This window comes from Equus quagga, chromosome 16 (genome assembly GCF_021613505.1).
Source record: "Equus quagga isolate Etosha38 chromosome 16, UCLA_HA_Equagga_1.0, whole genome shotgun sequence".
In the NCBI taxonomy this organism is placed as follows: domain Eukaryota; kingdom Metazoa; phylum Chordata; class Mammalia; order Perissodactyla; family Equidae; genus Equus; species Equus quagga.
This window is the reverse complement of record NC_060282.1, coordinates 76,673,324-76,699,367: the sequence shown is the minus strand read 5'-3', so window position 1 is coordinate 76,699,367 and position 26,044 is coordinate 76,673,324. Positions and strand designations below refer to the sequence as shown.

Sequence of the window (26,044 nt, the reverse complement as noted above, 5' to 3'; positions counted from 1 at the left end):
ACGGGGGATGCGGTCCATCTACGCACACGGGGGATGCGGTCCATCTAGATACGTGGGGAGAGGCACGGTCCATCTACACACATGCGGGATGTGGTCCATCTGTGCACACGGGCGAGGAGTCCATCTAGATACGTTGGGGGAGGCACGGTCCATCTACACACATGGGGGATGCGGTCCATCTGTGCACACGGGCGAGGAGTCCATCTAGATACGTGGGGAGAGGCACGGTCCATCTACACACATGGGGGAAGGGACAGTCCATCTACACACTTGGGGGAGGGCCGTCCATCTATACACATAGGGGAGGGGGCCATCTATCTACACACATGGTGGAGGGCAGTCTATCTACACACTTCGGGGAGGACAGTCCCTCTACACGCATGGGAAGGGGGCAGTCCATCTACACACAAGTGGGGAGGCCAGTCCTGTCTCAATTGTAGTTGAGCCTCTGGAATTTAAGAAGGGGATAACCAGAGAAGGAATTGTGAAGAGAGTTATGGAAACAGAAGTCCAGCAAAAGAAAGAGACCCGGAGAGAAGAGTAACAGACAGGGGTGCAGCACTTCTCTAAAATGGGAATAGTCCCACCCAGGAGGTCTGCCCTGAGGGTCAAAGTTCATGTGTAGGTCGACCCGTGCCCCCTGCAGGATTTAGTAAGTGGTCTCTGCCCCTGCTGCCCAGCCCTCGCCCCCAGTGATCGTATTGCTTCTGGTCCCCCTGTAGAGTTGCACTTAGAGGCTTCTGAGGGGAGGAAGCTGACAAGCTGCTGGAGCCTGTGTCCTAAGGGATCACAGTGTATGTGAGTCAGAAACGTGTACCACATGATCCCTGTTTTCAGTGTGAGATCTTCATCCACCATGAGAACTCTTGGGAAAGGAGTTCTTCCAGCAGCTTTTCAGCAGTTCTAGTGAAGGGGAGTGAGCCAGGACTTTTGACACATCTTCTCTGTGTTACATCCTTTATCCAGTAGCTTGTGATAATCTGCTTTCATCCTCTTTCTCCCTCCAGTGCTCTGGGAGGCCAGGCACCCCACATATTTCATTGTATTCCATCGACCTCCCCCCTGTTGAGAGAGAGAAGGAGAAGAAAAACTTATACAGAAGTGGAGAGGGAGCGACAGCCCACGCTAGCTTGCTGGATGGATATCTGGCTTTTGAATAATTCACAGCAAAGTATTTTCTAAGAACTTAGCCCTTTATAAATAGACGTTGACTAAATCTGTAGATGAATGAGTGAGTGAATGAAGGAACCAGCAGGCGCCTGTACCATAGATATCTTTTGTTTGTATTTCCAAAAATGGATTCTGCTTTGGACTTGTAAATAAAAATGTGTTTCGTATACATTCATAGGTCACCATGATTCATGTGCTTGCTTGGATGTATTTTAATAACCTATTGTGGTGCCAATTTGTAGTGTGAGTTTAAAGTGAATTATGTGTTGCCTCAACAAAGCATAGAAGTGATGGTGATTGTCATTCAGTGCTAAAGCCATTTGACCGTCCATTACTGCATGCATTGAGTGTTTGCAGGCGTAATATATAACCAACACAGGGAGAAGGAAGTTCTAGAGTACACAGGAAGTTGTACGTTCCTATGTTTACAGAGCATTAGGAAGTGTTCCTGTTGATTCCAGGAGCTCAGGAAAACAGGTGACTTCAGCTCCTGGAATTCCTTCTGCATACATTGTAGATAATGTTTCCTTTTCTCCAGCTTTTTCTTATTCTTCAGCCTTAAATATTCAAATAAATGTGATGTGTTTCACCTGGAGAAAATTTGGTCCAGTCGAACACAGTGCCCTGTTGGCCACCAGCCACCCAGGCGCTGGCTTGACGTGAACACTCAGTGATGGCTTGAGTCCAGTTACGGCTCTTTCAGTGACGCAAATGAAAATGTCAACATCGACAGTCTTCTTCAAGAAAAAAAAATTTTAAGTTCTGATTCATTATCCTAAGACAAAAAAATTACTTTCTTCATGAAACGAGATTAAGTTAAAGGCTGTTCCAACTTAATGGTCTGTTCTGGAGTTGAGCGAAGCAAATGTTCTTGAAACAAGGCCTCTCTGATGAGAGATCATTGTGAATTTGATATATTACTCTTCTTTTTCAAAATCTGTAACTCAGCATATTTCACAAAACTGATCTGACCATTTTCACATAGAAGCGTTGTAGCTGAAACAGGAAGCAGCAGCCCCCAGGGGAAGGAGCGCCCTCTAGGGGCCAAGAGCTGCTTAGCAGCTGTGACACCTGCAGGGTGAGGTGGGGGTGGGGGTGTGGGTGGGGGTTACTCAATATTCCTGCCATTCAGAGTCCTTGTCTTGAAAATGGGTGGGGATTAGCAGTGCCTTCTTCACAGGTTGGTGGCAGCAATGAAATAAGGAAAGCCTTTAGCAGAGTCCCAGGCATATGCCAGGTACTGAAATGTAGTAGGGACACCTCTTAATGCGTAATTGGTACTTGTTTATTTACAGGTCTTATGTACTGCTGGTGACGTATTCTTAGGACGTACATCATCCATTGATTTGAAAACGTGCTTACGGAGTGCTCGCAGGAGCTTAGTGAAAGCCTGCCCTGAGAATAAACAGTTACAGACTCAGAACAGATAACGGGTTAGGAAGGTGAATATAAAGACATTCTATTTCCTTAGGTGCATTGACCTTAAACCTTCTGGAAGAAAAGCAGGTTTGGGGAGCTAGGGAGACAGGTGGGGAAAATGTGAACCGCACGTTTGTGAAAGCTGTAGTAAATGCTTTAGACTGTTCTGGCAAAAAAGACTCCAAATAAGCATTTGTTTGCAGTGCAGTACTTGGAATCTGACTTTATTTGATGACTGAGGATCTATCCCCAGTCATATGCAAATAACAAGACATCGGTTGCCTCAAACGCTGGGCACAGTGCCCCCTGCACACAGCTCCTGACTTTGCTCAGAGACCTTCCTCCCAGTGTGAACTCATTACAGGATTCTGGCACGTCACACGAGAAGTCATTTCAAAACACGGTGGTCTCTCTGCAGGAGGACACAGCGCTCTGTTCCCATGTCGCCAGCATTGAAGGACTGACTTATTCCACCAGCTTGTGCCACTTACTGCTCCCGCCATGGGACCCTCCGGGAGCATGCTGAGCGAGGGACAAATGCAGATCGTCCTGTGGGGGAGTTTGGCGGCCGTTGCCACTTTCTTCCTCATCGCCTTCCTCATCTTTCTGTGCTCCAGCTGTGACAGGTGAGAGCAATGGGTAGCTACTGGAACCTTCAAATAACTCGTTCCCTGTACCCAGAAGACGCTTTATATTGAAAGCCTGCTATAAATGGAATCCCATTGTATAGACATTCACAGAAACTTATGTGTTGAGATTAAGATTAATTTACTTGTCTGCTGCAAAGCATCCCAGGACACTTTTTATTAGCTGAATCAAAATCTACGTTTGATTTTGCTGGGAAGCAGCTGGAAGAACCCTTGTATGAGAAACTTCCCAGAATGAAATTCTTGCTGTTCTTTTGAGCACGTCTTTGTCAAGATTTATATTGTCTTTTTCCATCTGTGGACACTTGGAAATCTAAGTATGGTGTGCATTAGAGAAATTCTTTTTGTTGCCACTTGAGGGTTACTGAGAATTTTTACTGTCATGTGGCTTTGGAGGGCTCACTTCATTACAGATTTGTAATCTAGAACTGCGGTTTAAGAAACAGATTAGTTTTCCTACAAGAAAGACATGCATTATGTGAAATAATTGTCTTGTCTTTTTTTTTTTTAATTATACTCCCCCCTCCCTCTCTCTCTTCCTCCCTCCCTTCTCTCCTCCTATCCCTCCCTCATGTAAAATGTCTGTACTCCTCAAAAAAGAGCTCTGTGCTCAGAGGGAAGCAAAGTTCTTTCTAACTAGGAGTAATTTTTAAGATGTTCAGATGTGTTACAATCCTGGTGGACTGCTTGCTCCCGGGGGCGGGTGAGACTGGCAAGCCCTCTGCCAGACTCTCCCCTCAGTAACCTCGGAAGACGCTCAACAAGTGTCGTTTAAAAGTCTGGATAGGTCTTCCTCCCCTAAAGTCGCTGTCAAGAGGGGAACAGCCGGCCACTCTGAACTAACCTCTGCCCGGTTTGGTCCCAGGCCTCTCCGGCGAGGACAGAGTCATCGGGAAGATGAAGAAACAGAAGCGAGCGCAGCTTTGCTCGCTGGGCCTGGGAGGGCCTGCCTCTGTAATTGTTCATGTTCCCACTAGGTGTCACTGTTGCCTTATCCAGAGATGGCAAACTTCTCTGGGACTCATGGCTTTCTTTAGCCTGTCCTGAGTAAAAATAAATTCTATTTTTACTTGACGGACTTTTCCATAGACTGGAAGTACATATGACTCATCCTGAGAGCATGTGCCCTTCCTGACGTGCCAGAATTTGTGTTTTCCTGGATTATTTTCTCAATCCTGTTGCAGCGTGTGACTTTGGAAAGACTCTGAATTAAGAAAAATTAGATGAGAATTGTCTAGATTTCCTTTAAAAAAAAAAAAAAAGCATAATTCGATAATTCATTCCAGTATTCTAGAACAGTTTCAACTCAGGGACCTGCCTCGGTCCTCTTGCTGGGAACGTGTATTTGCTACTCCTGGAGGAAGGAGAGAACAGGAGAGGAGACCGTCCCATCCTATGACTCCGCCTCAGACCCTACTGCCTGCCAGTAACGGGCCGGCTTCTGCTTCCTTGGCAAAATAAACTTGGTCCTTAAAAGAGATTTAAGTGGTGATAAAAATTAGGATAGGAAATGGGCTATGTGTTTAATTTTAGATGGCATGTTGGATATTGCAGTGATGTTTTATCTGCCATTTCAGAGAAAAGAAGCCGAGACAGCACAGCGGGGACCACGAGAACCTGATGAACGTGGTGAGCCTGTGTGTGTGTGTCTGTGTTTTAAAATATCGGCCACTTATCTGAGCATGTTCCCACATGCTCACAACCTGAAGGACACGGAGGGAAAGAACTCAGCCGGAGCTCGCTGGCCGCCTGGGCTGTGTCCTCCTCCTGCCGTGAATGTTCACTGTGACTAGAGGCCTGTGCAGGTGGCCAGGTTCTTGGGAGAGTCCCTGAAACGGATGCAGTTGTGCAGCTACCAAAAGCATCCTTCGATAGCTCCGACCTACGGCAGGGATGTTTCTTCTTTGCCTCGGCCCAGCTCCAGCCAGTATATCGGTTTGCTAGTGCTGTCATAACAAAGGACCACAGACTGAGCGGCTTAGATTACAGATTTATTGTCTCTCGGTTCTAGAAATCCAAGATCGGGGTGTCTGAGGGTTGGTTCCTTCCGAGGGCTCTGTGGTCAGCCTGTTCCGGCCTCCCTTCCGGCTTCGGGCGGCCTGCTGGCTGGCAGTCGGGGGCGTTCCTTGGTTTGCAGATCTCTGCCTTCATGGTCATGTGGTGTTCTCCCCGAGTCTCTTCATGTGGTCATCCCTCCATGTGGGTGTCTGTCTCTGTCCACGTTTCCCCTTTTTGTAAGGACTCTAGTATGACCTCATCTTAACTAGTTTCACCTGCATCGGCCCTGTTTCCAAATAAGGTCACATTCTAAGGTATGAGGGCTTAGGGGTTCAAGAGGAATTTGGGGAGGCCATAGTTCAACCGTAACAGCTGGTCCTTAAGCTCACCAGAGCCTGGGACCCCCAACAGCCTAGGGATAGCCTGGCCTTGCCGGCTTTTCCACGGCCCTCAGTCTCTCATGGGGCCAGCAGCCAGGGATGGGTCCCCCCTCACAGTCCCAGGACAGCCTCATCCAGGTCCTGCCTGAGCCCCACAGCGATGCTAGAAGAGTATAGAGGGGGGTCCTGGAGCTGAGTCTGGGTGTGGCCTCCTGAGCCACGCAGGCCATGCATTCATGAGAAGGGTGGGGGAGCCGGTCATATGAGCAATGATTCAGGCTGCTACGTGGGACCAGTCAGGTACTTAAAGAAATCCATGAACTACCAGCTTACTTTCTGACGACTCCTAGCTATAGCTCAGCCTGGTGTATTATTCCAGGTAATATCTACAGACGCCAGCCCAGTAGAAAAGAAACAGTCAATGCCACTCTTCCCTCCAAGGGTCCCAAATGTGTTTGTGAGAATAAGGAGTCTTTGCAAATCTACTTTTTAGCTGATGACTGTTTGTGAACCTTGAAGCAGAGACTTGGCTGGTTGTGAAATAGATAATGTTATTGACTTCTACCACTATCTTTGACCTGATGTAAGTGTCTTCCCTTCAGATGACAAAGGCTGGTGCTTCCCCCTGTTTTCATGGCGTGGCACACCTTTAGAAAGAATAACCTTTTGCAGCACCTGTGGTCCAAGAAGGCTGCTGCTGCTAGAGTCAGTTTTGCACAGCACTGGGCTCCCGGTCCCCTCCTCCTGGAGCTCAGGGGACTGATACCCCACGACCTCCCTGTAGCCCATTTGTGATCATCAGGTGGGAACCTCTGCAGGTGGCCTCGAAAGATCCCCAGTGCCCTTGAGACCCTAGGCCAGTCCTGTCCAGTAGGACTGTCCACCACGATGGAAGTGTTTTGTATCTCAACTCCCTGATGCGGTAACCACTGGCCACATGTGGCTGTGGCGTGCTTGAAATGTGGCTAGGACAACTGAGGAACTCGGTTTGATTTACCTTCACTCAATTTAAATTTAAGTCGTGGATTCAGGTTTTGGTTGTTGCTGTTTTAATCTTTCGAGAAAGCTGTGGACAGTTCCCTCTGCTCTGCAGGCTTATTCTTAGTGCCGTGCATTTGTTTTGGCAGCCTTCGGACAAGGAGATGTTCAGCCGCTCAGTTACTAGCCTGGCCACGGATGCGCTCGCCAGCAGCGAACAGAACGGGGCTCTCACCAATGGTGACAGTAAGTTCTGCAAACACCAGCTTTCCACGCAGGCCTCACAGCTAAGAAAGGACTAGGTTTCAAACCATGTAGCTCAAAAAGTAGGAAATGTGTTCTTGCTCACTTTTAGTATTACTACCAGTTTTGGCAAAATTGATCTCATTTGGATGAAAAGCTAGTATTTGTTAATTGGCTTCTGTTTGCCATTGTTCTAAGATTTGTGTGTGTACTAACTCGTTTATGCTAATGACTACCCTATAAAATTACGATTATTAATAGTAATACTATTAGTACCCTGTACTATAGGAGTCCTTGGTACCCAGTAGGTAATTATCATTGCTACTGTGTAAGAGAGGTATCATTGCTACTGTGTAAGATAGGTATCATTGCTATCCTGTAAGACAGATATCATTACTACCCTGTAAGATAGGTATTATTGCTATCCTGTAAGATAGATATTATTACTGCCCTGTAAGATAGGTATTATTACTATCCTGTAAGATAGGTATTATTACTATCGCGTAAAATAGGTATCATTGCTATCCTGTCGAATGAGTATTATTACTGCCCTGTAAGATAGGAATCATTACTACCCTATAAGATAGGAATCATTACTACCCTGTAAGATAGGAATCATTACTACCCTGTAAGATAGGAATCATTACTATCCTGTAAGATAGGTATTATTGCTATCCTGTAAGATAGATATCATTGCTGTCCTGTAATATAGGAATCATAACTACCCTGTAAGATACAAATCATTGCTACCCTGTAAGATAAGTATTATTACTACCTTGTAAGATAGGAATCATTACTACCCTGTAAGATAGGTATCATTGCTTCCCTGTAAGAGAGGAATCATTACTACCCTGTAAGACAGGTATCATCACTATCCACGATTTATAGGAGGTGAGGCAACTGCAGCCCGTTGCCACTGCAACAAATCACCACAACCTCGGTTTTCTTAATCTCCCGCTCTGGAGGTCAGGGTCTGAAGAGGTCTCCCTGGGCTAAAATCACAGGATCAGTGGGGCTGCTTTCTTCCCCAAGGCTCTCGGGGAGAACTGACTTCCTTGCCTGCTTCAGCGTCGAGCAGCCACCTGCCGTCCTTGACTGCTGGCCTTCCCCTCCGTCTTCAGGTCCCTCTCCGACTCTCCTGCCCCCCTTTCCCTTTAAGGACCCTCATAGTTACACTGGACTCACCTGGATAAGCCAGGTTATTCCCCTCAGCTGAAGGTCAGCTGATAGCTCCATCTGTAGCCTTCATTCCCCCATTGCCCTGTAACAAAGCCTCCTCACAGGTTCCAGGGATAGGCTGTGGACGTCTTTGGGGGGCCTTGTGTGCCTGCTGTAGGGAGGGTATAATCTGCCTGAGATCATACGGTCAGCATGCAGAGGGTCGGTAATGTGAAGGCGGCAGTCTGAGTCCCTGGCACACCCTCGATAGGCGTCGCTCTGCACACTGCCCGTTTCATGCCGAGGATGCTCTCGCTGAGGAAAGTCCTAGCCGCACTTCCAGTTTCCAGAGCACTTTTCCCTGAGGTGGGAGATGGTCCTGTTACCCTATTTGCTGACAAGGAACCTGTGGGACAGTCAGTATTGACACCAGAGTCTTCACGCTCCAGGGCCGGTTCTCTGTCCTCCGTGCCTCAGACGTCTGGAACCACAGGGCAAAAGTTGACCTCGTCCTGCAATTCAAGTATCTAGAACACATGCGGGTGATGCTATTAGGTTCAGAGGGTTCAGGGCTTCCTTGTCACGTTCCCCAGTTACTCCTTAGGGATGCTATTTCTAATCCCCGCAAAGAGCAACAGCCTTTATAGCGGGGCAGGACAAGAGGTGAGCACTTTATTATTCATTCACTCATTTAGTTTTTCAAGCAAAAACACAGTGGTGCCCACCGTGTGGTAGACACTGTTCTGGGCTCCAGGGGTCTCAGAGAATCCCAGAATGGTCAGTAAAAGCAAGTGGGTTAAAAGGTCATAAGTTATAAATACCCACATGCACATATATATAAAGATTATATTTAATATGTAAGAAATATACATTATATAAAGAGTATATACGATAAATATATATGAAGATATCAGTATAAATATATGTTTAAGTATATATTTACACTTATGTATACTTATGCTTTTTATACTTATATATAAGCAATCTATAGTATAGTGTATATATTATATATTCTTTATGTAGTGGAGACACGGTAATTTAGTAACTTGCTCACTACAGTGTCAGTACCGGAAGGACAGGACCCTGGTTGCATGCTGTGTCTCCAGCACCTCAACTATCCCTGGCATGTAGTAGTTCCTGAAAAAACATTTGGTAAGGCATGACTGAGCAGCTCCATGTGGTGACATTTCTGTGGTGATCCAAGAATTTCCCCTTGGAATTTTCTAATTTGAGTAGAAACGTTAGGGTGGGGCAGAAAGATGGAAGGAAGACCTTAAAGAGGCATGGGGCGTGCGGTCCCTATGGGATAACGGCCTTAGGGTACACTTTTGCCCCATTGCTTCTATCACGTCTGCCCAACAAAAGTGACCTGTGAAAGGGTTGGCTACCCACCATCCCTCCAAACTGGAGGAGGCTGGTAGAGTCGGGGAGAGTGGCCAGCACACATGCCCCCCTTTTTGGGGCCCAGTCCCCCCCAGTTTGGCCCCATGGAATGTTGCTTTCATGCCCTGGTCAAGTTGGATCCTCTGCCTACAGGAGTCCCCTCGAGAGTAACAACAAGCAGTGAACCAGATATAGCCAAGACAGTGTATGAAATATTGTGTTGGAAAGATGTAATGCGTGGCTTTAGCCTAAGCTGTGATTGAAATAATATCAGCTAGCAGTCATCACATCTATAATGTGCAGGTGAGAGTCGAATAAAAAGCAAGCACCTTGACTTAACCTCACTTTTCATGATCTGATTCACGAATAGTTATTTAAGGAATGGTCTTTCTCCACTTTTAATGCTTCTGCCACGTTAGTTCTTTCAGAAGACAGTACTTTGACCTGCATGCAACATTACGAGGAAGTCCAGACCTCGGCTTCGGATCTCTTGGACTCCCAGGACAGCACAGGCAAGCCAAAATGTCATCAGAGCCGGGAACTGCCCAGAATTCCTCCGGATAGCGCGGTGGACACGATGCTCAATGAGAGAGGTGTGGATGGGGACCAGGCTCTCGGGATGGAAGGACCGTATGAAGTGCTCAAGGATAGTTCCTCCCAAGAAAACATGGTGGAGGACTGTTTGTATGAAACAGTGAAAGAAATTAAGGAGGTGGCCGCCGCCGCAAACCCGGGTAAAGGCCACAGCAGCAGGTCCAAGTCAACTTCCGCTTTGAAAGAGCTTCCAGGGCCCCAGATCGATGGCAAAGCGGACTTTGCTGAATACGCCTCGGTGGACAGAAACAAGAAGTGTCGACAGAGTGTGAATGCAGAGAGTATTCTTGGAAATGCATGTGATCCAGAAGAGGAGGCCCCACCGCCTGTACCTGTCAAACTCCTGGATGAAAATGAAAACCTTCAGAAGGAAGAGAAAAAGGCAGGAGAAGAAGGAGCCATGGACGGGACTGGTGAAACCAGCAAGGTGGGCTCCAGCGTGTTTGTTTCATGTGCTTTTCACACGCGTGGGAATCTAGCTAATCCTGGGGCTTTTATTGCTCATTGTTCTGGGAAATATCTCCAAACACTTTCAAGGTCGTTGAACGATGAAAGCTGTTTTAGTGTTAGCTGCATTTGACTTTTTTCCCCCTCCAAGTAATAAAATACTGAAAACTCATGTTGACAAAAGATTTCCCTCTTGGCACCTTACTTGGATTCTTTCCAGTGTTGACGTCATGTCTAATTGGGGCCAAGTGTTATTTCCTTCATTTTGAAGACCAAGAATTAAATAGAGAGACTAGACACTTTGTCACACATTTAGCCTCTTCTGCTTGTTGCTCCCTCTGCAGCGTGGAGGTATATTCCCTGCCAGCATCCCAGAAATCAAAGCACAGGAACACGCATGGAGGGAACCGACTCATGGGTGCCTCTGGTTGTGTCTGATTATATATATACCTTTATATAAATCAAATAAGAGGTTTTATTTTGTGACAATTTCTAAACAATAGCCTGTAACGCTTAAGTTTGGGTATTCCACAGGGAGCAAACCACAGAATGTGAGCTGATTTCTCCGTTAGCTGTGAAAAGTCTCTAGATGACTTAAGAATCTTCCTGATGACTCATGCAAACTGTAGAAATTTAAATTTCGGGCATTTGATAAAGAAACATCATTTTTTTCTATTATCATTCCTTGATTGATAATCAATCCTTCAGTGACAATTAGGAATTGAAACAATAGTCTAAATAATCCAAACGTGCAAAAGAAAGGATTCTTTGGGTTGGCTTATTGACTTCAACTACTCTCCCTTGGTTTGTGTTTGTTCTAACAGAGATTTAGCTGCTTGTCGTACAAGTCCCGGGAAGAAGACCCCACTCTCACAGAAGAAGAGGTAAGTTTTGTTGCTTTGTAAATAACCAGAAAGCCCCTGTCATAAAGAACAGACCTTCTCTCCTGGAATAAACGCACAGTCATGTTGCCCTTTGTCTGTAAAAGCTGAAGGACTCTCTTCAACATAAGTTTAGAGAGCAGAGCTGGAGATGTTGGCTTTATAATGGCTCAGAGGGTGACCAGCAGATGGTGAGACAAGAAGGGAGACAGGTCAGCCAAGAAAAGGAAACTAAGTAGGAAAGAAGGATCAGAAAGAATAGAAAGGAGCGGGGAGAAGATAGCAATGGGAAAGAGGAATTAAGGACAGGAGCTGTAGTCAGCAGTCAGGAAGTCCATGTTAGAAGGAAACTCAGAGGGGGTTGGAAAATACAGGAAATTGGAACAGGTGTGTGTCGAGAAGTTGATCCCATCTGGGAGACAGAGGGAGAAGGTCTCAGTGAGGGATTTGGGAGGCAGAGAGCAGGTAACTCCAGGAAGAACAATTCCAGGCTCGAGCTCTGGCCAGACGTAGCAGCCAACAAGAAAGGATTGAATATTCTCCCAAGCACCAGGGCTAAAAGTTCACTGGCTAAACTTTCAGTGAAGCATTACGATGGTGAAAGCCAGTGTATATGTTATTGTGTCAAGCGAGGCTCAGACAGAGAGCTGTGCACCTTAATTTGTCCAGCTGCTTATAGCTTCTGTCTGGAATTCCTAGCATAGTGAATTTTGTACATGCGCAGAAACAATGTACACATGCAGGTACAGCTCCTCCTATAGAGAACTCTGAGTAGACTATTAAAATATGAAGAGAGACCACAATCCCACATTGAAAGTTCCAGGAGCAGAAGGGCTTTTCTTAGGGGATGTTTCCTAGCCCGTCTGTTTCCTACCCCAGGAAATGGACCTACTGTCTATCTGCCTGGTTGCACAAGCCAAAATGCTGGGGGTCATCCTTGACACCCCATTTTCCTCACTGTCCTTAGACCCAGTCAGCAGCCAAGGCCCCTCAAGTCCACCTCCAAATGCTCTCTTGCACGCACCCCTCCTGTCTCCAATGTGGCCGCCCCTCACTAGACTGTGGCAGTGACCGCACCCTGGGGCCTGGGGCAGCTCCTTTGACCTCCTCTAGTCTGTGTTCCACACCGTACCAGAGCCTTCCCATCCGGGACAAGAAAGTAAGATAGATAAGAGACCTGAAAACTAATCCTTTAAAATAAATCAAGACTATGTACAATTTTGAATTCCTTTTCTTCTTAATCATACATTTGTGGTTTTTGAAAATTGGACCTAGTTATACTGATGAATTTTTTACATAGAATAAAGAACCATGATTCACATATATCCATTTTAGGAAGAAGATTTGGGAAAAAGAAACATGGAAATCATTTATTTTTGTATTCATGTAGTAGAGGTTAGACAGTCGAAACTGAGACGGAGACCTGAGTTCTAAGGACTCTGACCCCACATTGACAGAGTGATGGGGAAAGGGTTGATTATAAAAAGAAAAGTAGAAAAAAGGAAGAAAATAATTTATGAGAACGTAATAATGATGTACAGACCAAATAATGAAGATGAAAGATTTTAAAGAGAAAAATTGAAAAGCTAAATGGCAAAGGGGCTTGAAGAGAAAGCTGTATACAAAATAAGAGTGATAGCTGTAGAAGGCAGATATTCAGAAGGAATCTCAGAAGTCTTGAGAAACTTGGATTGGAGCTAAGATTTACAATGACACCCTCTGCACATTAGGTTCATGCCCAGACAATATTAACTTGCAAGTTAATGAAAGAGCCTGTAGTTCAAAAAATAGTATAAAGGCCAAGAAGACCCCAGTACTTACAAAAAGTGGGGGGCCGTTACTGGCAGAGGCCATGGGGAAGAAAGTTGAGGAGAGAAACAGAAACTGGTGAGGGGCCAATTCTCATTATTATAATCTAGGGAAATGTGTTTGTCCTTGAAGTTGCCCTTGAAGGAGAGGCATCGATATCTAGAATGCTGGTTTCCTTTGTCAGTGACCTCCATGATTTACCCCTTTATAATCTGTCCACATTTTTGGCTTGGACCACCGTTGGGGTAATAAGTTCCATATATTCACACTTCACTATCAAAAGCAGATTTCCTCATTCTTCCTAAATTCAAATAATTATAATTCTTCACTTTAAGAGTAATTTTTCCACTAAAACCTCGAAGGTTAGAATGTTAATTCAATATTCTTTAGAAAGGTCAGAGCAACATGGCAAGAGTTTCCTAAAGATTATTTCCCTGACTCTGAGCCTTTGGCTTGTCGAGGCCTGGCAAAATGGAGCCACCATAGTGAAAAGTTCTCGTGCAGACGGCCAGTTTCCATGTAGAGGCCTGTCTTAAGAAGCTTCTGAGGCCAGCTGGAAACTTCGTCCACAGTATGTGGGAGCCGGGAAAGCAGGAAAATCTCCCTCTGCACTTGAAAACCAAGCATCTGTCAGGAAGCATGTTCATTTATTTCCCGGGTGTTTGAATGAATCGATCACTGTGGCCAAGATAAGTACAAGTAATGAAGGCTATTTTTACTAATTTCCAACCATGATTTCTAACAATAAAATAATAGCCCCAAAGAATCTCTTAATCAGTAGATTTAATCTCCATTACCAAAGAAAATTCATCCCTCTTGACATTAGAGATGATACGTTATCTATTAGGGACACTCAGCAGGTGTGCGTGGAAAATAGGTGTGCGTAGGAAGAGCGTAAGTTGATTGTCTCCTAATTTCATTGCTGAGTTTCCTGCTTGCAAATAAGACTGAATTTTCCCACTGAAGAAAACTTAGCCCATTCTGTAAATGTCTTTTTGACCAATAGTATGCAATGAAGTCAAGCATTAATGGAAAATGATGCTTTTACACATATATGTTTACTGCCAACTAGGATCCAGGAACTACTCTTGAGACCACTGTGATGCAGGAAGAGTGGATCAGTCTAATTCAGTGGTCCTCGCCCTGAGGTGGATGTCAGAAGCTGCAGAGTGCAGGGCCCCGGCCCCGAGTTTCTGATTCAGCGGTTCTGGGGCAGGCCCGAGAATTTGCCTTTCTAATAAATTCCTAGATCCTGCTGCTGCTGGTTCGAAGCCCACATTTTGAGAATCATTTCATCTCATACATGTTTTCTTCCCTTTTTGATAAAGCAGTAGAGCAGAGCCCCTTTTCAGGTGAAATGTCATTCTGAGATTGAAACAAAATAAGACATGATGCTGTGGGCGGGTCCTGGGGGCCTCTCAAGCTGCCCTCTCACCTGCTCTCCCCATTCCCCTCAGCAGACCTGGAGAGAACCTTTCATGGAATTCTGCTAATATGACTGGTCTACTTACAAAGTTGGAGATAATATATATAATTATTCTTTACTAATGTACTCCAGGATTCATATAGATAATAAAGAACCCGGGGGCAGCCCCGTGGCCGAGTGGTTAAGTTTGCACGCTCTGCTTCAGCGGCCCAGGGTTTCGCTGGTTCAGATCCTGGGCACGGACATGGCACCACTCGTTAGGCCACGTTGAGGTGGCGTCCCACATACCACAACTAGAAGGACCCACAACTAAAATATACAACTATGTATTGGGGGATTTGGGGAGAAAAAGCAGGAAAAAAAAAGGAACCCACTTTTTTAGGTATATATCTGGAGGAAATGAAATCACTATCTTGAAGAGAGATCTTTACTCCCATATTCATTGCAGCATTATTCACAATAGCCAGGACATGGAAACAACCTAGCTGTCCATCAATGGATGAATGGATAAAGAAAATGTGAGAGAGATATATGGACAAATGATTCATATATGCACATATATATGTATATATATACACACACATATATGCAGATATACACACAATGGAATATTATTCAGCCATAAAAAGAAGGAAATCCTGCCTTTTGTGACAACATGAATGGACCTTGAGAGCATTGTGCTAAGTAAGTCAGGCAGAGAAAGAGACGTATGTTCTCACACTTATGTGGAATCTAAAAGGGCTGAACTCACAGAAATAGAGAGTAGAATGGTGGTTCCCAGGGGCTGGGGGTGGGGGAAATGAGATGTTGATCAAAAGGTATAAACTGGCAGCAATAAGATGAGTAAATTCTTGGAATCTAGTGTACAACATGGTGACCATAATTGACAATATCGTACTATTAAACTTGAAAGTTAAGAGAGTAGATCTTAAATGTTCTCATCACAAAGAAATGATAATTATGATAATGGACATGTTAACTAACCGTGGGGTAATCATTTCACAAGATATATGTGTACCAAATCATCATGTTGTACACCTTAAACTTACATATGGTATATGTCACTTATATCCGAACAAAAACAGGAAAAAAATGAGCAAAAATAAAGAACAAATCTTAAAAGGACACATTCCCATAGTGCTAAGTATCTAGCTTGTCACTAAAAAGGGAGAGAGAGAAGTCGGGCTTGAAGCTTGTTTATTCAGTTCATCCTTTGTTTTCTAGATCTCGGCTATGTATTCATCAGTAAATAAACCTGGACAGTCAGGGAATAAATCAGGACAGTTGCTTAAAGCGCCAGAGTCCACGTACACCTCCATCCAAGGAGCTGCTCAGAGGTCGCCCTCTTCCTGCAATGATCTCTATGCTACTGTGAAAGACTTTGAGAAAACTCCCAACAGCATCAGTACGCTTCCACCGGCGGGGAGACCCGGCGAGGAGCCTGAACCTGACTACGAAGCAATACAGACTCTAAACAGAGAAGAGGAAAAGGCCAACCTGGAGCCCAATGGCCACCCTGGTCGTTTCCCAAAGGAGAATGACTACGAGAGCATTGGCGACCTACAGCAGGGCAGAGATATCACCAGGCTCTAGGAACGCAGAAGACAGCTCCAGATATCACATGACCAGCCCGTTGGGGACATTTCTTCTGTGGAAGCTAAGAAGCGACATCAGCCTACACTTTATATGCTGCTTTAGTAAACTGAAGACAACTGAGCTGAAGATTTGGTGACTGTTTCCCAGCTTCAGAAACACTGCGGTACACACCTGCCTGCACGCAAGTGTTGCCCCTGCCTGGTGGGGGCACTGGCACACCCAAGCACATCTCCCTCATGCACCCCGCCCTCTGGAAAGCTCCCAGCTGTCAGTGGGTTCGTCCTGTTGGTGAGGAAAGCCAAGATGTAAGGAAGAGATCTACTCATCAAGAACCACACCTCCACCTGCCTAAAATACTGCCATTCCGAAGAGCCAGGATTTTCTTCCTTTCTTCCCTTTCTGCTACTAATGTTAATACGTATGGCTTTTTTCCCTTTGAAATCTTCCAGTTCCTAATGGTTCATTCCAAGGAAATTCTCCCATAAGGCTTGGTCATTGCCGTCGACGTAGGTGTTTCAAGACGGTAAGAAACTGTGGTTGCTGGTTCCCGTCAGCTCGCCAGTCCTCTTCAAGGAGCTGCAACCAGGCATCGGAACCCTGGATAGGATTGGGGACGGCCCTTGAGTTTCTTAGGTCTTCAGTCCTTCTGATTTTGGCACTCCACGTCAGCAGCCTCTCCCAAAGGACTTGAAGTCATTTTTAGATGTTTTGTTTTATTTTTCTAGCCAAAAAGGTTTTTTTTCCCCAGTATTTGAAACTCTTCAGAGCCTTTTCAGTATTTTCAATGAATATTGTGGTACTTCTATGCTTGTTTTAACCCAGAGCTCATTCCTCCGAAACAGAGAGCCTTAATCTCTGTGTTGGCACACAGACCACACATTTGGATGGCAGCCATCACGTCCATCTCTGAAGGGCTGTGGACTTGAATGTGTGTTTCTGATCATCTCTGCTGCCACACCACCAGTGTGGGATTTCATAAGTGAACTGCTACCCTAAGGTAATCTATCTACAATTAAAATATAAACATTTATTTTTGTTATATAAATTTATAAGATGTTTTATGTTTAAGACCTAATTTCTAGAAAATGCCGGAAAAAATGTATATTAACTATTTTGATTTTATGTACAATGATTTATACTCTCATTTTGAAAAGACACCATAAAGCACATAAAGTAGATATTTACAAGTAGTTGTTAATTTTTTTTCTAACCAAGTGTTTAAAACATTGAAGGTTTTTAAAGACTCAACTTTTCAAATGGTACTTGGAGCTCCCGGTCAAAATCATCTGGCTCACTGGAGAAATAAGTAGAATAACCAGAAATGATCATTTTCAGTGGTTTGTGGTGGGCGATATTAAAGTATTTGAAATGGTCAAAATGGAAAGAAGAACAAAATATGACTAGGGCTGACTGAATTATTAACCTCATGAAACTATTATAATTCCATTAAGGTTTAGTCACATTTTAAAGAAAACAGTGATGAATTCTGAAATCCAGTGCTTGCAAATGCAAATTGCCTATTGAGATTTTTTTTTCCTCCATTTTACAAAAATCAGTGGCTGAAATAACTCTGATTAAGAGCTCAGCCTGGTCTGAATTTAATCATCTCTTTAGATCTTATAAAGCCAACATTGGGAAGCCTGTTCACTTTTCATTTTAAAGGGAACCTGGCTGAAGTGCTATTGTATGGTGTAGGCTACAGAAAGGGAGCTTGTCCTACACTGATAAAGGAAAATAAGAGGCAATTATTCCATACCACTGTGACATCTGTGACTTTTCAGATTGAATAATCTTGCTGTTTTCACTCGTTATGACTAAGAATGCAGTCGGCAGAATGAAGCCTCCTGAAATTTGTGATTTGTAGGGACCAGCTCAATGGCATGTTTTTTCCATCCCTTGCATTCAGGGTTCAGTGTTGTGACTGCTCTGTGACATGTTTCTGAAATTGTAAGGTGAGCTGTGTTGGGTCAAAGTGATTGGCCGCCATTATTTTTCAATCAGCCTGGTGTCTCCCATGAAGGCTTCAAGTTGAACAAGTTGAACACACTTAGAAAGCACAACATCATTGATTAGAATACCCTTGAATTAGGGAGAAGTTTATCAGGAAAATGGGAGGCCCTCGCTCTCTGAATTCACATCCTTCATAAGCGCCATTTTGCCTGGTGATTTCGTTGCTGACTGTTAATGAATTTGACGTCATGGGATTCCTCTAGTACATGGTGATAGCTGTGTCACGTTGCACACCTGGCGTTCTGCGTACTGCGGTAACGTCCTCTATGGGCACCTGCCTACTCAGAAGTTTTATTCTATTTCTTTTAATGTCTTACTTATTGCCAGGGAAGTGAGTATGATCTCTGAAGTCTAAAACCATTTCTAGAGAGAGAAGCTCCTTATAAATAGTTGTATCATCTTGAAATTTCATTATCAGAATTTCCCCCAGAAGTTTTGAAATAAAGGCTGTGCAATATAGCCATAAAATATGCACTGAAATAGCTCTCTTGATTTGAGAACCCATGCTAAGAATAAGTTGTGCTATAAAGTGTTATTAGTGTACTTTAAAAGGAACCGTAAGGCCCTCCAGGACAAATCCTGAAAGAGTAAGTGATAGCATGGTCCAGGAGGGCTGGGGCAGGAGAGTCGGGGTGAACTCCAGGAGGCGGCTCTGCTCCTTAGACCATTGGGTACTTTACTCAAATGTGTTTGCTGATGTATCGTCACTGTTTTGACCTCATCATACAGCATTTCATAAATGTCATCGCATGTACTTCGTTCTTTGAAAATCTGTGCTGGAATCTTTGAGTTGGACAAAACCCTGTGGCTTCTTTTAAAAAGTTTCGTCTTGAGCTAAATGCTACACAGTTTAAATGTATGAAAGATAATTATCAGAAAAAAGAATTTACTGTATCTTTAAAATTCAACTTTGACATCCATATCATGATTCAATTATAATAACCTAGATTATGTGAAATGATACAAAAAGGTAAAGTTCTAAGAAAACTTTTTTGTCTTATAAATCAGAATTCTAAACATCTTGCCTAAAAGTAGGATCTTTGTTTTTATTCAGATGTTTTGAAAGTTTAGAAAAGTTTTTTATCCTACTTGTATTATTTCTCAAATATAGTCAGCAGGAAAGTGTAACCTGTTTTATATGAAATGTTTGAGGAAATTTTAAATTCTAGAAGAAAGTTATTTATGCAAATATGTTGGCCACATATATTTTTTTCCTGTCCTGCACTGAATTACATCAAGTCTATTAAAGCTTTTAAAAGTACCACTCTCCTTTGTGGGAAAAAATCCCATTACTGATTTATCTGCCCTCAAAATCTAAAAGTTAATTCTAATTGAGTGCTAAATTAGCAATAGGTAGTCAACACAAAGAACTAAAATCTAACCTCAGTGTGTCACTGTATCTATTTCTCATATTTGATTTTCATTTTTCTAATTAGAGCATTTACTTTAACCAGTAACAAACTATATATATAATATTATATATATGAGATCTATATATAATATTATGTATATGTGTGATATATATACACATACATATGTACATGTGGATATCTATAAAGTTGTTCTGGTGCTTAATTAATGAGGATCCATCCTATTACGTATTTTGAATGTTTATCCTACTGGTGTGATGACTATTTTCATAAAAGCAGAGTAGAAGCAACAGTTCTCCAATAGTTTTCATTTGGTAATTGCAGGAAAACCTTCTTAAGTTGCCCTCATTTAATTTTTCTAATTAATACATTCATACTTTTAAATTATGTCCATAATTTTCTTAGCTGAAAAAGAGTGGTATTTTAAAATAGTTTTCTTATCCATGTGGCTCGCTGCGTCTTCAACCTGACAGGGGAAAAGGTACCCAGGTGTCCTTCTCAGATAGGTGTTCGAGAAGAGATTTGTCCAAAAGCACAAGAGCCACGTGAGCCAAGATGGAGCCACAGCAAGGTGACCCCCACCAGGCAGCAGAAGCAGAGGCCCAGTGTCACGTGGTGGCATTTTATTTCACTCTCTTTGGGAACCGCGAGGTTTTCCCACAGACTCGACAGGCAGTGGAGTAGTGTGATGTGCAAACCAGCGGCTCTGAGATGATGACATGGCTGTAGTCAGAAAGCTTCCGTTCAAGACTGAAGTAGGATGTTGTAAATGAGCAATGGCATTTTCTTCAGTGCTCCTTGTGATGGTTTCTCTGAGTCCGTGTGATCTGAGGATGCCATTCTTCTGAAAGTATTGATTCTGGTACCCAGCCAACCCAGCTTTGGCAGCTAGAAGCACAGTAGGTACTGATGGCTATTTCCTGGAAATCTTGACAGGCTTATTGTACTGTGTAATTGGGAAAGTTCAAGTGTAGTGTTGGTATTAATAAGTAACTGATGTGAAAAATAGGAACATGTGTCTAAGAATATCAAATATGGCTTTTTTTGCAGTGAATTCTAAATTTCTTGTCCTTCTAGTAGTAGTTTTTTGCTCTGCGTTGTACCCTTTCTTAAATACATTATTCTTGACAGCGGCATTAGATAAGTCGAACACACTTAGAAAGTGTTTGACTTAAAGAGATCAGTCCAGAAACCATGATGAATTAGAGTCTTCATCCGGAATTACCAAAGTAAATTTAAAAAATTGTGGTCGGGAAGAGAACAAATATTCATAAGTGGGTTTTGTTTTTCCTACTGCTCATTTTGAAGTCTGTGTTTACATCCACTCTCTAATATTTACAAAGTAATTCATTGTTTTTCCAGGTTCTTATTTTATTTAAGAAATAGTAGTTCATATTCCTCTTAATGTCAGATGAAACGAGAAATACAATTTTTGTTGTGAAGGCAGTTTTTTTAAAGCATTCAATTTGGTAATCATTTATCTTAATACAGTTAGATTAGATTTTTCTTTGCTCGCCATTTATATACTATGGATTTTTTTTTAAATGTCTTCTGCTTGGTTTTTATCTCAGTCACCTTGCATAATGGATTATAAAGGCTGGTAATTGTCATTCCTCAGATGCCTGTATGTTAAATTGACAACAGTAAAATGTTTTCATGTTGTTACCTTTCAAATAGTTGTGTTGTATGAACATGCCTCATGTTTTCAGGGGAAACATGAAAATAGCTAAACAGATAGGAATTTGCATTTCATTGTTCATGCATTTTTTTCCTCATAAAAATAGTTTCCAAAAAAAAGTGACGTGTTGTCTGTTAGGCGATCCTGATCAGTCTCAGGATACTTACTCAAAAATACTCAAAAACACTCAAAAATAATTCATGACGCTTAGCAGCATTTTCACTCATCCCCAAAGGTCTTTGTAATGGACAAAATGTTCAAGTCACAAAAGAGAGAGAAAGTTGGTTTTCAATATTGGGAATTTTTAAAGTTTAAGTCCAAAAATATCTCTTACTGGCTTCAACATCTTATAATTTTTCGCCTCGCTGACTCTCGTCCTTTAAAGGAGTGAGTCTAAAGAATGGGGACATGAGGCCACTATTTCTTCCAGCCCTGCTTTCGCTCCTCCTGCGCAGATGCCCCTGTGTCGCTTTGCAGAGCACCACCGCAAGCCTCTCCCGCACCCAGCTCTGCTGTTTCTGCTTTCCACAGCACGTCCCACCACGTCTTTCTCAATCCCATCACAATCCTCAGCGTCACGGACGCCGCAGAGAACTGCTCCCCACCATGCGAGGTGAGCCGACAGTGCTCCTCGCTCGCACTTGCCTGCGTCACGGGCCACGGAGAGAAGGCCACAGATCCACCTGGGGAAGCAGATGCTGAGTGTTGTCTGTCACGAGCTCTGCTAAAACACTCTTGCCCAGATCTTTCATGAGAATGGTTGGCACCAAAGGGCCGTGGCAAAGAACCTCTTGTTGAGGACCCAAACTCCCAAATGCGGAAAAATTAGCCCCATGCTCTGACGGGGTGAGCTCACTGTCCCCCACAAGGTACTGAGAAGGCCTTGCATCTCCTCAAGTTCCAGCAAAGCTAAATCCTTGGAATGGCAGACCACTAGTTACCTGTAGAGTAGGAGGACACTGATTGTTTTGAGGGGAGAAAACCCTTTCTTGTAAGAATTCATCATTCATAAGGTAAATTGAGTGGAACCTTTTTCAGCCATGCAGCTATGATAGCCCCTCCCCCCGGAAAATGATGCTTATGAATGATGTCTGTGACAACTGGGTTGACCTACTGTCCCAGGTCTCAAGGAAACCAGAGAGTTCACGTATCTAACTGTGGAGGTACCAGATATTGAGGATAACTTGGCCATTTACAGGCCAACTGTCTCATATTCGGAATGAGAAACCAAGGGCCTTTTAGGTCCCCACATAGGGGAGTGGGGATCGGTGGCTGCAGGTCTGCCTTTCTAAGCACCTGAGGACCCAGGATGTGTTTCCTTTTGATTTTTAAACTTTCCTCTTAGTCATCATAGTTAATTATCTGAATGGATATTCAGGGGTGTAATTTTTTTTTCCAAATTAACAGAACAGATATCAGCTCATTTTCTTTTAAACATTAAATGTATAAAGTCCACCTCGTACACCAGTTAGACATCCTTAAGGGGACAGTTAAGGCTAACAGGCCAGTCTCGGCCCCTGGAGATGGCAGTTCGGAACCATCTTCTTATAATGTCTGGTTTGGTTTTGTTTGTTTTTTAGCTCAGCAAGTTGGAAACCATGAGTTTAAAACAAACTCTTTCCTTTTCCTTTTTAAAGCTTGAGGAGAAATTTTTTTTAACTTTAGCTCCCCATTCAGGCAGCAGAGGCTTCCCCGAGCGACAGCAGTGCCCTTCCCTGGCCGGAGACGAAAACTAAAAGCCTGTGAGCCTGTAAAGGATTTTGAGCATTCCTTTGAGTTTTTATATATTTTTAATGTAAAACCCATAAATGAACTTGACGTGATATTCATGACCCATTGCAGAAATTCGCTTGCTCTTTTTGCATTTATGTGTTGAATAAAGGCTTCTCTTGTTTGTCCCGGAGCCCCAGTAGAAGCTTAATTCCTCTGGGTTGCTGCGTGAGCGCCCACGGATGTCCTGGAAAATGGCAGCACCGTTAGCTGAGTTGGTCCCTTAGGGAGACGTGTGCGAAAGACGTGTGCGAAAAATGTCAGGAAAGCTGAATTTTATGTTCAAGCCAACAAGCGTTTGAGAGAGTCTTGTATGCCTCTGATTTTGACATTTTTTCTTTTTTCCTGAGTACCAACTCTGTGTTTGATTCCTGGGGTGGCGGGGGTGGGGGGGGGGGGGGGGGAGCAGGGATTAGAAGTAAAATTTGAACTAAGTGACATGGGCCAGACTCCTTGCCCCCGACTGTTTCCGTTTCTCTGTCTCCAGAAAATGTATTTCCTGACTCGCTGTCTACCACTCTGAGTCTCTTAGGGAGCAAACAGTAAATGTGTATAAATGAGACAGAGTATCTCAAGGATTTAAATTCTTGTTTAGATATTTTCTCCTTTGTAAACTCAGGAACAAATCCGGTTTGTGGATAGCATAATATGGCTAGTAATGCTGTCATCTGTAGGTGACTAGGTGCATCCTTTCAAATATATTTTGTTTAAAGACTAACTTTGTTTTAACCAAGAAAAGAAACTCCTCGATGAAAAAAAAAAAAAAAGCTAACAAAAGACTTCCATAATCTCTTTCTAGAAGAGTTGTGGCATCAGTCTAACATCCACCCCACAGCGTTTGTTTCTTGCCTATCAGTATTTCAACAATTTTTATGAGAGAAAAAATTGCACATTTTTTGTTTCTTGGAAAAGTGAATTGAGCTGTTGAATTAAATTCTCAGAGGGGACAATTTAGTCTAAAGAAGCATTGGTTTGGGAGATGAGAGCTCACGGCTCTGTGGTCCCTGTTCCAGCACTGACTTTACTGTGTGACCCTGAGCAAATGATTTAACTTCTTTGTGCCTCAGTTTCTCCATAGACAAAATGGGGATAATGATACCAACCATTGCCTACCTCATTGGGATGTGATGGGGACAAATGAGATAAGACAGGTAAATACAAATGCTTTGAACCCTGGGAGGAAGGTGCTATATAAATTTAAGTCATATTGTCTTTAATGATCCAATTATTGTGTTTAAGGTTTAAATAATGGCAATACTGTTAGTCATGTTAAGAATAAGTTTCAATTTGACGCATATTTGTAATTCTCTTCTGTGGCCAGATCTTGATCGTTCATCCGGTAATCGTACCTGAGGAAGTGAAATGGATATTTGTTTTCTGTGTGTTTCTGCCCATAGTATTTCTATCGTGGATGTTCCCAAAAAGCTGGACTTTCATTTGTAATATCTTATAGTTTACATGTATGAACCTTATTCAAGCTGTATATAAAAGTATAATCACGTGTAAATAGCAGGTACATTGTAATTAAAGGCACTTATCAAATTGTCTTTGTTCTTTTTTAATTGCAATAAAGGTCCGTTTTCTATAAAAGCTTGTTACAGTTCATTTGGTGTTTAGGAAGGTCGAGGATGCTCATTTAGACGCCTGTAGTGCATGACCAGAGTCTTGGGATTTCAGCCATCAGCACACCACTGTGACAGGAAGGAGGATGTGGCTGATGACCGGGCGATAGAGTGTGGTGGTTGGAGTCGCAAACTCTGCAGAAAAGGGCCTGAGTTTGAGTCTCATCCCCATGATGACTTGTAGGAAGCTGTTGGACTCCTCTGGGCCCCAGTCTGCACATGAGAAGGGAGGGATGACAGCGTAGAACCCACCGACCAGCTCGTCCTGGGGGTTCAATGAGGTACTGAGCATCTGCACTAGGCGTCTATTTTTTCTTAACGACTCAGGACCTTACCGCTCCTGGTGCAGATGGTGTTCACGGGGGTGGAAAGGTGGACTGGTGAAGTTTTTTTAAGAATAACAAAAAAGGCTGGAGTATGTCTGACTCACTGTAACTAGGGTCTCAGAATTCTCCACTCCCATTCATGAACAGAAGGAATATTTGCTGTCATCCTAGATGATTCTTAAAATCTCAAGGCTGGACCACGGGTGCTGCAAAGCCAACTGTCTACCAGGCATCACATCTGCCTCCAAGATTTCTCCATCTGTCCGTCCTAATGTCCTCTCAGAATGGGATCCTGCTGGACTGGAGCGTATCTTTCCCAGCTGCCCCATTTGCCCTTTGGGGCACGCTTTAGCTTTGAAGTGCCCCCCATAGCATACACCACCGTTTCCTGCACACAGCAAGCACTAAATACATGTTTGATCTGGCTTGAATTCTCACAGCTGTCTCTCATCCGTGGTCCTACGAGCCTGTCTTGGACTCGTGTTTGTAAAGTCTGAGGACGGTATATTTGAGCTCTTCCCCAACCAGAAGCCTCTCTGTGCCTGTGAATCTCTGAAGCGATGGCAGAGTCACAAGGTGGGGAGGTCCTCCAAGTTAGAACCAGCCCACCAAGCCGGGGGAGAGGGGGGAGGAAGAGAAACATCTGACACGGAGATAAACAGCCTCACAACCTGGCAGAGCTGCCTTCGAAACCAGACAAGTCGTTCAAAGCAAACAGCTTTAGATGCTCGGGTCCAAATGAAAAAAAATAAATAACTGCCACATCAAAGTAGAAAGACAAGTTAACAGGGAAACAAAAGAAACCACAGAAAAACCATTCATTTCATAAATATTTACTGAGCACTTAACCATGTGGCAGGTGCTGAAAAACACTGATAGAAGAAGAATTAACTCGGGCCTCATCGGGGCGCAGCCCCCACTGGCCTTGGTGCCTGCCTTGGAGTGACTGACAGGCACGTTCAAGTTCTCAGGGCATCGGTATCTCCATACCTCAGCTGGCCGTCCTGAGTCGCTGGAGATCCACTTTAGATGCAGGAGTCCAGAAAGGCCTCTGCGAGCAGGTTACAGTTAAGCTGAGACCAAAAGGAGAAGCCAGAGAGACTATTCCAGGCCTGGAACACAGCCGACACCAAGGCTCC

At 43.6% G+C, this 26,044-nt stretch overlaps 1 protein-coding gene across 2 annotated transcripts in view; it reads left to right on the top strand.

Moving 5' to 3' along the window:
- Positions 1-21,185, top strand: part of PAG1 (phosphoprotein membrane anchor with glycosphingolipid microdomains 1) — a 90,429-nt gene extending 69,244 nt beyond the window's left edge. The window contains exons 3-8 of one of the 2 annotated variants that reach the window (XM_046641935.1): positions 3,008-3,215; positions 4,814-4,865; positions 6,742-6,838; positions 9,796-10,397; positions 11,242-11,301; positions 15,758-21,185. In XM_046641935.1, coding sequence (XP_046497891.1) covers positions 3,091-3,215; positions 4,814-4,865; positions 6,742-6,838; positions 9,796-10,397; positions 11,242-11,301; positions 15,758-16,126 — 1,305 coding nt within the window. In that variant the 5' untranslated portion in view covers positions 3,008-3,090 and the 3' untranslated portion in view covers positions 16,127-21,185. Of the gene's footprint in view, positions 1-2,696; positions 3,216-4,813; positions 4,866-6,741; positions 6,839-9,795; positions 10,398-11,241; positions 11,302-15,757 lie in introns of those variants that run through there. The other variant, XM_046641937.1, reaches the window with a different exon arrangement.
- Positions 21,186-26,044: the final 4,859 nt, after the last annotated feature.